Consider the following 14,408-nt stretch of genomic DNA (forward strand, 5'->3'; position numbering starts at 1 on the left):
AACTCAAAACAGTTTTACATAAACAAATTTGTATGCCAGTCCTCTTGAGATAATGTTAACTTCCATTAGCTTTGAATTTATTATTTGTATTTCAATTGTGGTAAATTGATTAGTTTAGGGATCGAATTGCAAAGTGTGGAGTTTTGAGGAGCCAAAGGCATCAAGGTTGGGTTTAAGGGGTTGGGAAGGTCTACATGGGGGGTGGGGACAACAGGTCAGGGTGTTGGTGGAGGTGGGGAGGGGGATAATATGGGATGGAGATTTAGTTTGAAAAAAGACATGCAATCTCTCCCAAATAGAAATCTCTGAATCAAACAGAAGAGAGAGATCTCTTGTGAGGTAGGGTTCAGAGTGTAGCTTAGATGAAGCAGGATATGACCATGGAGTGTGTGATATTAATATTCATGTGCAACATGAGCAAATGTTTATTCTCCAGTGTTAATATCCCACAGCTGGGCAAGTAAAACACTCACCATTGTCACTAAATTGTGACTTTTTTTCAAAAGTGTTTGAGGAAACAGCTTGTCGGTTCAAGAATAAGAAATATTTAAATAATTATCAGCGCTAATATATTCTACAATTAACTAGTTCTTGCTTTCAATACTTGGGTATAGTTTAACAACCAGATCTTTCCTCCTTTCAACTGATCTAAAACACTTTGTCTACACACTAAGTGTGTGAAACACAATTTAATGTATACATTTCTCAGGAAATTGTAATCTTTTCAGGGATAATTTTCTTTCTGCTGAGTTGGTTCAGCCAAAGTAAATGTGACACATCCCTCAGTTTCACCCACACTACAGTAATCGGATCCTTTCTGAGACAGTCAGTGGAAGATTTTGCTCAGTGCTGAACTATACAAATCTGGGATGTGAATCCTTTCCCTCTGGCAGGACTCCTGTGATGTTTAATTAAAAAGGAATGTGAGGTGGCCACCTCCTTAGGGCTCAGTGTTTGATCTGAGCTACAAACCCATTCAGACCAGGAAGCATCATCATTTCATCCTTGGCTTGCCAAATGAGTGAATTTATCAAGGTCATGAAGGGGACCACTCTGCCCATCCTACTGGTGCTGATCCTTTAAAATAATCACCAATAATCCTCTTTCCCCTTCCTCTTTCCACTGAACCCTGTAAAACTTCTCCTTTTCAAATATTTATTCAGACGTCTGTTGAAAGCTATGATTAAATTAGCCAGCACTGCCTTTCAGTCAGCACAGTTGACAGAGGGTTAGTACTGAGGGATTGCTACTCCCTCAGAGGGTCAGTACTGAGGGAGGGCTGCACTGTCAGAGGGTCAGTACTGAGAGAGTGCTGCACTTTCAGAGGGTCAGTACTGAGGGATTGCTACACCATTAGAGGGTCAGCTCTGGAGGAGTGCTGTACTGTCAGAGGGTCAGTACTGAGGGAGTGCTTGCGTTATCAGAGGATCGGCTCTGAGGGAGTGCTGCACTGTCAAAGGGTCAGTACTGAGGTTGTGCTGCAGTGCCTCAGAGCTCAGTCCTGGGGGAGTGCAGTATTGTCAGAGGATCAGGACTGAGGGAATGCTACACTGTCAGAGGGTCAGTACTGAGGGAATGTTACATTGTCAGAGGGTCAGTTCTGTGGGAATGCTGCACTGACAGAGTATGAATTGAGGGTGTGTTGCAGTGTCAGGAGGACAGTACTGAGGGAGTGTCGTGTTGTCAGAGGGTCAGCACTCACGGAGTACTACACTGTCAGGGGTTCAGTACAGAGGCAAAGCTGCACTGTCAGAAAGCCAGTACTGAGGGAGTGCTACACAGTCAGAACTGCCATCTTTCAGGTGAGATGTTAAACTGAGGCCCATCTGTACTCTTTAATAGATGTAAAGGATGCAATGGCTAAAAATAAGGGAAGATTGGGGAGGGGATGGGGCTACTGTGCGGTGTCCTCCGTCAATATTTTTCTCTGAATCATGACCACTGCAACAGATTGTCTGGTAATTATCTCAAGCGAGTGGGATCTTGCTGTGTGTTCTTTCCTATATTAGGACTATAACTGCTCTTCAAAAAGTATTACAATGGCTGAAAAATGCCTTGTACCTTCCTGAGATTATGAAGGGTGCTATAAACTGTAAATGAAAGTCTTTATCTGATTCAAAGCTCTTTATCACCTCAAATACTAACTTCTGAACCCAGCAATTGAACTCACTCAAATGTCAGTCACATTTCAATTAGTTTTAAAATAATATTTCAACAATCTGAAAGCTAATATTGTTCCTAGAGCTCATTGCAGAAATAGCTATCAAAATAGATTACACACTACAACATGATTAGAAATCTACAGTTAATTATTACCACTCCAGGCGGCAGAAAGCTTTCAAAGTTGAGTAAAAGACTTGCAGATTTTGAAAAGGCAAAAATTAGCATATTTCAATACGTTTTCTCCACTCCAAGCCGCAAATAAACAACTGCTTTTAACGGAGGATGTTTATCCAATTTTGCCTGTAACTCCAGACGTGCTTGTGTCTATACCCCCATGCCTGAGTCAACCCCTCCAGCTCGCAGATGGGCCTCAGTTTAACGTCTGACCTGAAAGATGGCAGTTCTGACTGTGTAGTACTCCCTCAGTACTGACCCTCTGACCGTGCAGCATTCCCTCTGTACTGAACCTTTGACAGTGTAGTCCTCTTGAGTGCTGACCTTCTGACAACATGGCACTTCGTCAGTACTGATTTTGGTACAATGCAACACACCATCAATACAAACTCTGTTAGTGCGGCATTCCCCCAGAGCTGACCCCCTTTACCGGGAATAGGCAGGAAAAATAGCCTGGTGGCAATCCCACCATCTTCTCATCTTGTCCCCGTAAAATGATAGGTGGGCAAGCGCCAAAATCTCAACATGTGGCTCAGTGCCATTCTCAGTTTAATGGAATTCCTTTTCCTTGGGAAGTTTTACTATGTTAACAGTTCTATAGTGCAATTTGTTGCTGGTTTCAGATTGGATCAGGCTCACGGATCCTCAGTGAGCCAAAGGTGGAAACTTTCCATCTGTTGGCCTGGATTTACTTTAAAGCTCTCTCCTGAATCATTGTGAAAGAAACATCTGAAAGCACATTGCTTGAGCTGTGTGCCACATTATCAGCCTCCTCACTGCAAATGCTGCCTTCTTTTCCCATGTATCTAAAAACCTTGTAAAGTTGGTGTTTGCACTATGGGCTCTTCAGCATAAGCTGCCCAGGTAACAACACACAATAGAGGTTCTGCTTCTTGGCAAGAGGAATCTCAGAGAATGTGGTTCAAACACCTGCAAGCCCCAGTCCTGAATTCGGGAGAACCCCAAACTTCATTACGGAGTAACCCAGCAAAGTCAAACCATTAGGCAAACAGATGTGTTGGATAAACATCCAATTGGATTGCCAAGGAAGTTGACAAAATCTTTCAAATCATCCACACAATACATACTTCAGATATTTAACCTCCCATAGGTTGCTGGAGAATCGATACATTGTGATTACTGATCGTTGTTACCAGTGCAGGGTGAGGAAAAACAACCACAACATTATTTAGAAATAGGGGCAACTTTATACATCAGTGGAAACTGAGCAAGAACGGTTACTTTGTTCCAAACAAAATATTAAATTTCCTTCCAAAATAGGAAGAGTTGGCAAAGTTAATCTCGAAGGTTAAACAAAAGAGCAGAGATAATGGATGATGGTAAAATGAAAAAGCACTGAGTATTTTCTTCCAGCTGTTGGCTCGGTAACCCTTAGAAATCAATCTTCTGGTAATACTTCATTCCTCTGATGTAGTTTCTAGACTCGGTCTGACAAGAAGATCTTCCTGCACATTAGCTGGTGTGTCGGTTTACAATCATCCTACCTTGGGGACAACTCCCCTGAAACAATACCAGCAATAGAGCCATAATGAGCTGTCTCTGCCATCAATATGGAGACACATTCACTCAGCACAAAACAAACAATAAAGGACTGAAGGGATTTCTTGCCAATTGGGACTGTTCCTCTGTGGATATTTATTTAATTTTCATTAAATATAAATTATGTCAAGCATTAAATATTCAGTGTTTTTTTCACATCACTGTGTCCTAGATTAGATTAGATTACTTACAGTGTGGAAACAGGCTCTTCGGCCCAACAAGTCCACACCGACCCGCCGAAGCGCAACCCACCCAGACCCAATCCCCTACATTCACCCCTGCCCCTAACACTACAGGCAATTTAGCATGGCCAATTCACCTAACCTGCACATTTTTGGACTGTGGGAGGAAACCGGAGCATCCGGAGGAAACCCACGCAGACAATGTGCAAACTCCACACAGTCAGTCGCCTGAGGTGGGAATTGAACCCAGGTCTCTGGTGCTGTGAGGCAGCAGTGCTAACCACTGTGCCATTGTGCCACCGTGCCGTCCTATGGGTACACTTTCAGTTTAAGCACTGAAACAAATGTTCAGGACTTTTTAGGAAATCTGACATCTCAAGAATTAAGACATTCTCCTGCTGAATTTTCCTGGTCATGTGACATACTTCATGTGATAAGCCCGGTCACATTGCATTCCATTACTTTACCTATATGAACTATTCCACATTAAAGTTGATATGAATTCATTAGCAACGTGACTGCTGAAACCTTGAAATTGTCATTTTCTTTATTCAAGTCAAATTCAGATTTAACATTTTGCAGAATGTTCCAGAGGACATTCCCAGCTGCCTGTAATAAATTTGGAAATTTTGTCAGGAGAATCAGGGAAGAGAAAAGAGAGAAATAGAGAAGAACTTGAGGAAAGAGAGGGACAGAAGTAACAGAAAAGAAGGGAGAGAATAAAGTTGAGAAAGAAGAAGACAGAAAATAGGAAAACTGTAACAAAGGTTGTGGAGAAATAAAAGGAATGAACTAGCTATTAGGGAAAGGGGCAGACAGGAAGATGGAGGGTGGGAGAATGTTCGTGTGTTTTCTGTAGGGTAATAGATTAGTTTTGGTTGTGTGCAGGGGGAGGTGGGTTTGTTACAACGCAGGGTAAACCCCTCTGCCAATTTAAACCTGACACACAGAGAAGCTCACCTTGCGCTGTAATCTGTTAAATTTCAAATGCCAAAGAACTATCCCAGATGTCATTATTTAAGGTAAAAATTAGCAATTTTATTCTTTAAGTCTAACAGAGAACATTAAAACAACAACTATTTACAACTCCTTTAAAACCTTACCTTTTAACTCCCACTCTACAAATACTGGTCCGATTTTGTAAAAATCCCTGATTAAGATTTAAATTTAAAAAATCATGTTTCAAAGCCAGTCAGCTTTGTCAATTCTTGTCTGTAGATTTTCCTCTGTATTTTTCTGGGTCATCTCTCCTTCAGTCTTCTGCTGCACAACTTTTCTTATGGACAGGTACCTTTAAGACAGCTATTCAGCTAGCAGTCTGTACTTGTTGGTGCCCTTTGCAGTTCTCCCCTAACTGTTCAAAATGTCAGGTTTTACACCTCAAAACTTCAGATCATTTCATTGGTTTGATATCATTCCCAAACAGTAAAATTCAAATTCAATTGGATTTTGGTATCTAGGGCATAATTTAAACTGATTGGCTGAATTTGATTTTGTTTTTGTTCCATGACAATGCAACTCCAACTATTTGTTTCAACCAAATGTTACATTTTTAAATTGTTCAGCACTCTCTGTGCTTTCAGTCAGTCCTTGCAAGCTTCCTCTCTCTCTTAAAGATACATTACACACCTACACCTTCATGACAGGTCACAATTTAAAAATACAAGGATTTTCAATGGCATGTGTTGGTGTGCGGCCCTGGCTTTGGCTTCAATAAGAGTATTAAAAGCTGATCATTAAAAGCTGTTATTCCCAGGACAGGTTAGGATGGATAGTATGATACAAATGTCAGTGGCACAGCAAAGGGTGATGGAGTCATCGCTTACTGGTTTTAACTTCGACCAATACTCTGGTGCAGTGATGCTTTAAACTGACAACAGATTTCAAAACTGTCCCAACAGTGGGAGAAAACAAATAATAAAGAGTATTTATTTCCACTTTAGTAAGCTCAGGATGTCGCAATGTCCTTTATATAGGATGGAGTCTTTTTGCGGTCTAGTCACCATTCCATTGCCAATTTCAGCACAGCAAACTCTCTACTAAAGAGCTATTTTTTAAATGGTGAAATCATCTGCTATAAGGAGATGAGGTACTAGTGAGGTACTGTTATTAGTGAGGTTGATTGAAGGAAAATTTTGCCCAGGTTGTGGGTGAGACCTCCCCTGTTCTTTGAAATAATGGCCACACGAGACTTTGCTTTGAGCTGAAATGGTTAATAGGCCTTTCATTTCTCATCTCATCCAAAGTAATTCTCCAGCAAAGCACCACTCCCTCAGAACTAATTCTCCAACAGTGTAGCATTCTGTCAGCACTGACGCTCTGACAGTACTGCACTCCCTCAGCACTGACTGTCTGACAGTGCTGCACTCCCTCAGTACTGACCGTCTGATAGTGCAGCATTCCGTCAGTATTGTCCCTCCAACAGTGCAGCAATCCCTCAGTACTGTCCCTCCGACAGTGCAGCACTCCCTCAGTACTGTCCCTCCGACAGTGCGGCACTCCCTCAGTACTGTCCCTCTGACAGTGCAGGTCTCCCTCAGTACTGTCCCTCTGACAGTGCAGGTCTCCCTCAGTACTGTCCCTCCGACAGTGCAGCACTCCCTCAATGCTGTCTCTCTGACAGTGCAGCACTACCTCAGTACTGTCCCTCTGACAGTGCAGCACTCCCTCAGTACTGTCCCTCCGACAGTGCAGCACTCCCTCAGTATTGCCCCTCCGACAGTGCAGCACTCCCTCAGTACTGCCCCTCCGACAGTGCGGCATACCCTCAGTGCTGACAGTGCAGTCCTGCTCAGTAGTGGTCTGTCATCTCTTTGCCAAAGTTACTGGAGTGGAACTTGAACCCACAGCTTTCAAGCTCAGAGGTGAGTATGCTGCTAGCTACTTTCCGCTGAGTTTGGCTTTGTACCTTTCTGAAAATTGTCAATAATACATTCTTGCTTTGTCCAGGTATTGTGATTTCCTGGGATGGAGACAGTTTTGTGGAGGTACTGGCGACTCCAGAATTGAAGGGCAAACTTTGTGGTCTGTGTGGGAACTACAACGGGCACAAGCGAGATGATCTGATTGGTGGAGATGGCAATTTCAAGTTTGAGGTTGATGCTTTCGCTGAATCGTGGCGAGTGGAATCAAACAGCATTTGTAACAGACCGCAGCGGAGATTACGACCACATCTGTGTTCAGGGATTGTAAAGGTGAAGTTTCGGGCTCACAGGGAATGCCAAAAACTGAAGTCCTGGGCCTTTAAGAACTGCCACTCAAAGGTAGACTACGTCTTGTTCTACAGGTGAGTATTTCCCAGTGTCAGTGGTAACAGGCAGCTCCAATCCAAAGTGACCAGAGAACTCATAGATTTTCGCAAAAAATGTTGGCCATCTTTTAAGAGATTCCTTTTTTCCATACTTTTCATCTGGATCAGCAACAGATTTAATTTCCTAATATCTCCTGCAAAGCACCTTGGAATGTATTACTGTGTTAAAGATGCTATATTACTGCAAGTTCTTGCTATGCTCTTAGCCAGTGTGGGACTGGAGTCACCTATAGGCCACACTAGTTAAAAGCATAGCAAGAACTTGCTTGAGGGAGAATAAGTTTTTCGGGTCTGCTCTCAATCAGTGTAGGATGTGTGAGTAGGAGGAGTTACAAACATTCCACAGTCACTTGAGTTAAACTCTCACGGGGAAGGAACTGAAGGATAAAGCAGCCACATGTATGCGAACCATTCACTTTGGAGAGATTTCTGCCATATTTTGAGTTTTAAACTCCTTCGTAAAGACAATATCCCCAAGTACATGTTAGGACACAATCTAAAGTTTATAAACAAGCCCTGATTGGCCTCCTCCCTATTGTTTTGGGATAGATTTGCTAAATTCAGTTTGAACGGACTGAGAAAGTCAAATCTCAAGTATTTCAATCAACTCTCCAGCAGTGGTCAGGGACCCAGGTTTCACCCAGGTGAACACAAGAACCAACAGTGAGACCGTGAATTCAGGGCATTGAGTCAGTTGTCTCGTCTTGGACTGGAAATGTGTAGATTTAGATTGGACAATAATGGCAGACTTTCTTCCCTAAAGGACATTCACCAACCAGGTGGGATTTTATGACAATCCAACAGCGTCATGGTAAGCTATTTCATCCTGGTTATAAAATAACCAGCTTCATGAAATTCCGGTTCTGAACTTTTGTGTGTCTGGTGCACAAATATTAATGAGTTTGCTGATATTTTAGTACAAGTTTGCTGCAGTAATCTATGTACATGATAGACCAAAGCCATGATACAAAATAAGGTTGAGGTTTGGCTGTGAGATTAAGAGGAATTCTGATAATTTGTTAATGTGTACAGTGTGTTCAATATAGCCTCTGCTGTATTCATGAATGATTTTCCGTTGAGTGTGTGTGTGGTGCACCCTGTTTGCTAACAGTGGTTAAATCCTTGCTAGAAACACTCTGTGAGAGACGCCGCACCCTCTGAGGCAGCAGTTAAAACAATATGTGAAAAGTATCTGATCAGGACACTCGTGAGTCACCTGGGAGAGATCACTGGCTTCAGCTCAACATGAGGAAACAGTCTTCACATTTCAGCTAGTTCACAAACTGATGGATTAGTGAGGAACTATCAGCTATCTCAAACTGCAGGTTCAATGTTATTTGGTGGTTTCAGTGCCCTGTCACAGTCTGCTGCTGTAAGTTCGTGAGCCATCCGCAGGAGTAGTGAACGCATTTTAACTGGACAGGGCTGGGAATGTTATTACTTCATCTATTGTGGATTTAGATCATTGCAATTTCAAACATAAATTCCACTATCCCTGTGAGACTGCCTGTCTGTGGTAAATATATTGTGTGAGACATTAAAATTGTACGATTCACTGTGATCTCGCATGCTCAGAATGCACTCTGACCCTGCACATACGACATTAAAAATCTGAATATCGGCTGTGCCTGACAGGGCAAGGTTCCCATTCATGTCTTAATGAATTCTGAATGAAAAGATACCTGCAAAACATAAGGAAACCATTCAGTCTGTAATGCTGGTTTTCTGCACAAGAAACTCGGTTAGTGCCACCCTCCCACCCTTTCCTTGCAGCACTGCACTTTTTGTCTCTTAAGGTAATTTCTGAAAGCCACAAGTGAACCTGCCTTTACTGCACTGTTCAGTGTATTCCAGAACTGATCCACACGCTGAGCCACTGGCATGAGAAGATTTCTCTCATATCACTGATGGCTGTTTTGCCATTTACTATAAATTGGTGTCCTCTGGTTTTCAACTCTTTTCCCCCATTGGGAACCAGATCGTTTCTCTCTTAACTATTCTGTGCAGACTTGTTACGATTTTGAACACCTCTATCAAATCTGCCCTCAGTCTTCTCTTTAAAGAGAATAGGCCCAGCTTTTCTGACCTATCCTCATAACCAGCATTCCCTCTGATTTTTTTCTTCATCATGCAGGCCTCTGAAGTCTGTGAATGGCAATGACCTCTGGAACTGAAAGTCAATGTTGCAAATGGAACAGTAGTGCATATGCGCAGCTTTGAGAGAGCACTGTTTATAACTGAATTCTCTTGACCCTGGAAATCTTACTTTCTTCACCCTCTCAATACTTTCTCATGTTCCCTACAATATTGTGCCCAGAAGTAAACTGAACTAATATTTTCTCAAAAATTTGCTTACTTTTACTCTATGCCTCTATTTATACCTCTATTAACCACTTTCTTAATCTATCTTGCTAACCTCAGATTTGTACAGGTTTTCCCCCAACTCAGCTTCTCCTGTACCTATTTAGAACTGTGCTCTTTTTTTCTATTTTGTCACTCCTCGTTCTTCCAACCAAAACGTATCACTTCACACTTCTCTGCATTAACTTTCATCTGGCACATATCCACTCAATTCACCAGCATGGCAGCATCCTAATGCCAGCGCCCTCACAGTTCACCATTTTTCCAAGTCTTGTGCGATCCATCAATTTTGAAAATGTGTACTATAGAACCAGCTTTGGGTTATGAACATAGATTAAGAAAATCAGGAGTTTTAATATTGATTCTGGTCCAGTCCATTGCTGACCATCCTCCAGTGTGAAAACAAACATTCCCCACTACTCTGTCAATTTACCATTCATGTTGCTGCTCATTTATTCCATCGGCATTAACTTTACTGATGGAAGTGTATAATGTGGCTGCTTGTCAAATGCCTTTGCAAGTATATTACACCACATCGACCTTCTCAGTTTACTCATCAACTACCTTAATCTCAAGTTAATTGAACGCAACTTGCCTTTAGCAAATCCATGCTGTTTTCCTTAATAAATTTGCATTTTTCCAAGTGATTGTTACTTTTATCCAGGATTATTGTTATGAAAAGCTTCTCCATGCCTGAAGTCAAACTGATAGGCCTATAGTTGCAGTATTTCTCCTGACATGCTTTTTTGAAATGTAATATATACAAGTCTTCAATATTTTGGCTCCACTGTATCTAAAGAGGATTGAAAATATGATAGTCAGTGCCTTGGCAATTTCCATTCTTCTTTCAGTTTCTTTGCATGCAACTGATCAGTTTTGGTGAACTGGTTAAGTACAGCAAGTGCCTCCTCTTTATCAAGTTTAGCCCATCCAATGTCTCAACTACCTTAATTATTTTTCTTCACATTTAGAATTTGCTTATCCATTGTTCCATGAGTTCAGTTGTGCTCTGTGAGATCTTCCTTCAGCCTGTTAAGAAAAAAAACTAATAAACTGATTTTTTAAAAAGATTCCTGAATATTCCTGAAACTGGCTGTTTCATGTTTTAATATGAATTCTTTCAAATCATGGATTTTTCTGATTTAAAGTTATGAACTAAAGTCAAATTAATTTTCTGGAACTTGTTAACAAGCAATTTTTGAGTTCCTTTTTGCAGGAGTTGTACTCTGAAATGTCTGATTAAATTTAAATAATTGAACTTCCTTTAGTTTTGTTCTGGCTCTAAGCCATGTTTCGATTCTCCACTAGATGGCAGAGTGAGTGCAGGATATGAAATTTGGCTAACGCAAATATGAATTTCACTTTAATTAAATGCACGGCTCATTCGGTTACTCCCCAATAATCAAAAGGAGCGATTCCTGTCTATTCCTGTCAGGTTTTGTGCCATTACTGCAGGAATAAGGCAACTCTGAACAGCTTCATAAAATGCCAGCCTAAATCTGGAGGTTGATTTAAACTAAAATGCAAAAGTATTGCTAATTTTTAAAGTAAATACATTTACCTGAGCTCAAACTTTTGCTGGTTGGTCTTTGCTTTGGGAATGGATGTACCTTTAACCGGAAACAAGAAAACAGATTATCTTTAATTTAGTGACTTGCCACATCATCAAAAAAACACTGTAAATCTGTAAACCAGTGTCCAGACTGAGGGACATACACACTGAACCTGTAAACCAGTGTCCAGACTGAGGGACAGACACACTGAACCTGTAAACCAGTGTCCAGACTGACGGACAGACACGCTGTACCTGTAAACCAGTGTCCAGACTGAGGGACAGACACACTGAACCTGTAAACCTGTGTCCAGACTGACGGACAGACACACTCTGAACCTGTAAACCAGTGTCCAGACTGAGGGACAGACACGCTGAACCTGTAAACCAGTGTCCAGACTGAGGGACAGACAACTGAACCTGTAAACCAGTGTCCAGACTGAGGGACAGACACTGTGAACCTGTAAACCAGCGTCTAGGCTGAAGGACAGACACACAACCTGCAAACCAGTGTCCAGACTGAGGGTTAAATATGCTGAAGCAGTGAACATAACAGATTCTTGAACATAGATACGTGGAATTCTCCGCTTGCATTTTAGACAGGTTGAACATGGTTAGTGAATCCTTTTTTGAATTGTTGCTTCATGTCTCCCCCATCACAATCTAATGCATTTTTTGTGTTTCTCACAGATCCTGTGTCACAGATATGTGTGAGTGCCCACTACACAAGAACTGTTACTGTGAGTCTCTGATTGCCTATATGCGTGCCTGTCAGAGAGAAGGCGTCCAGGTTCACTGGCGACCAGAGATGAGTTGTCTTGGTAAGTTCACAGCAATGACCAAAAACAAGCTATAAGAAAAAAGCATCAAGAATAGGCTAACAAATCACTGAAGGCTGCTCTGTTATTCAACAATATGATTGTCTAGTAATGTCCTTGTCTCCACGTTCCTGCATACCCCACATCCTTAACCATTTATGCCCCTTGTAGATCAAATATCTGACTAACTCAGCTTTTCAATACATTCAATGATCCAACTTTAATTTTTTTTTGTGGAAGAGAATCCAAGTTCTAGATTCTCCCTGCAGCAGCTACTCTGTTAACACCACTGGAACTGTATATGTCATAATAAGATCAGGTCTCATTCTTCTGAATTCCAATGAGTATAGATAGTTTCAACCTGCTCAACCTTACGTTTTGAGTCAACACCCACCTCCGAGAAACTAGCCAAAGAAACTTTTTCTGAACAGCTTCCAATGCAAGTTTCTCATTCCTTAGTTAGGTGACCAAAATTGTGTGCACTACCCTAGGTGTGTGGTAATATGAGTCAAAGCTAGCTGGCTTTATTAAATGCGTTTATTTATAAGGCATGGTAAGAGAGGATATCATAGTGGAACTGTACAGACTTGGGCTTCTGTTCCATTTGATCTGATATGGATGCTCAGTACACACTTTAAGAGTAAAAAACAATTAACCTTTTACTCCATAACATTTGATTTTGCTGATGCTGTGAACAATGTAGTAAGACATAAATAAAGCAAAGAACTATGGATGCTGGAAATATAAAACAAAAACAAAAATTGCAGAACAAACTCAGTGGGTCTGGTAGTTTCTTTGAGACTTATATCTCTGTAAATGTCTGCCACTGCTTTTCTACTCTCTTACCTTTAAACTTATTTTCCCACTACACTTTAGCCAATGGTGTACATGCCCTTACATATGCCCCTACTTAACTTTAAGTCAGTTATCACAGATCCATATTGCTCTCTTTCAAACTGAATGTGAAATTCTAGCATACAAGTACCACTCGATTAAAAGCCTAAACTCTGAAGAATCATTTTGCCACAAATCTGTAGGTCTGTTTTTTTCTCTCCACAGATGCTGCCAGACCTGCTGTCTTTCTTTAGTATTTTCGGACTTAATTTATATTAATTCCATTCTTGCCAAGAGGATCTCGGAAATCATTAATTAATCCTGTCTCATTACACATTACCTGGCCCAAAATAGTCTGGTCTCTATATTGACACAGAACATAGTGTTCTAAGAAACTGTCCTAATGCATTGCTTGAAATCAGTATCCTGGTTACCATTGCCAGTTTGATTTGTCCAATTGGTGTTATGATTAAAATTACTCCAAGATTATTGCAGTACCTTTCTTGTTAGCCTCCATGATCTCTATGTCTACAGAAAGGAGTCCTATAAATGATCCCAACCAACAACTTTTTTTAAAAAAAGAGAAAATGTTGCAGGTCTGGCAGCATTTGGGAAAGAGAAAAAGAGTTAATGTTTCAAGCCTCATATGACTCTTCTGTTCGGAGTCAAAACATTAACTCTTCTCTTTCTGTAAATGCTGTCAGACCTGCAGAGTTTCTCCAACAATTTCTCTTTTTATTTCATAGTTCCAGCATTTGCAGTATTTTGGTTTTCCCTTGACATTTCCTATCTCCACCCAAACTGATTCTACATCTTGATTTTTTGAATCAAAATCATTTCTCACTGATCTCATCCTTTCGTAATAGACCTCATCTTCGTTCCTTTTGTCATTCCAAATCAACCCTTGAATATTAAAATCCCAGGTTAAATCACTTCACAATCTTACCTTTGTAATGCCTATTGTATCATGCTTATTTATTTTCTGTTTGTGCCATCAATTCTTCTTTGTTATGGATGTTGCGTATTCTGATAAAGAGCTTTTAATTCCACCTTTCTAGCATTTTTCCAACTTTGACCTTACTTATTGGTGCACATTTATGTTTGTACACTCTCTCCCTTCCTATCTGACTCAGGTTTTTATTTACTGTATAATTACACCGCAAGAGCAAATTTGCATGTGCTTAATCCTTACACGTGTAAACTTTACCATAGGGAGACCTGGGAAGAGTAACATCCTGCAGCAACTTTCTCCAAATTTTACCCAGGGTGTAGATTGGTGACTTCGCGCAGAGTCCATGTTTCAGGAATTGTAGATTATGCTTTTACATTTTTAAGCATTTTACCAAATATTTCAATTGACTGTAAGAAATTTTGTATTTGGACACAGTCCCATCCCTTTGTTCAGCAAATATTTGCGCCTGAAATGAGAGCTTTCAATTCTGGGTTTCAGTACA

At 40.9% G+C, this 14,408-nt stretch overlaps 1 protein-coding gene across 2 annotated transcripts in view; it reads left to right on the plus strand.

The window, feature by feature from the left end:
- The window catches only part of bmper (BMP binding endothelial regulator), a 68,147-nt gene that overhangs the window by 52,321 nt on the left and 1,418 nt on the right, over positions 1-14,408 (plus strand). For both annotated transcript variants that reach the window (XM_043688764.2, XM_043688765.2), the window contains exons 13-14: positions 7,029-7,365; positions 11,993-12,123. In XM_043688764.2, the coding sequence (XP_043544699.1) occupies positions 7,029-7,365; positions 11,993-12,123 (468 nt within the window). The remainder of the gene's footprint in view (positions 1-7,028; positions 7,366-11,992; positions 12,124-14,408) is intronic.

Source organism: Chiloscyllium plagiosum, unplaced genomic scaffold (genome assembly GCF_037043375.1).
Source record: "Chiloscyllium plagiosum isolate Xiang-an unplaced genomic scaffold, Cpla_swu_hap1 HiC_scaffold_4, whole genome shotgun sequence".
Taxonomy (NCBI): Eukaryota; Metazoa; Chordata; class Chondrichthyes; order Orectolobiformes; family Hemiscylliidae; genus Chiloscyllium; species Chiloscyllium plagiosum.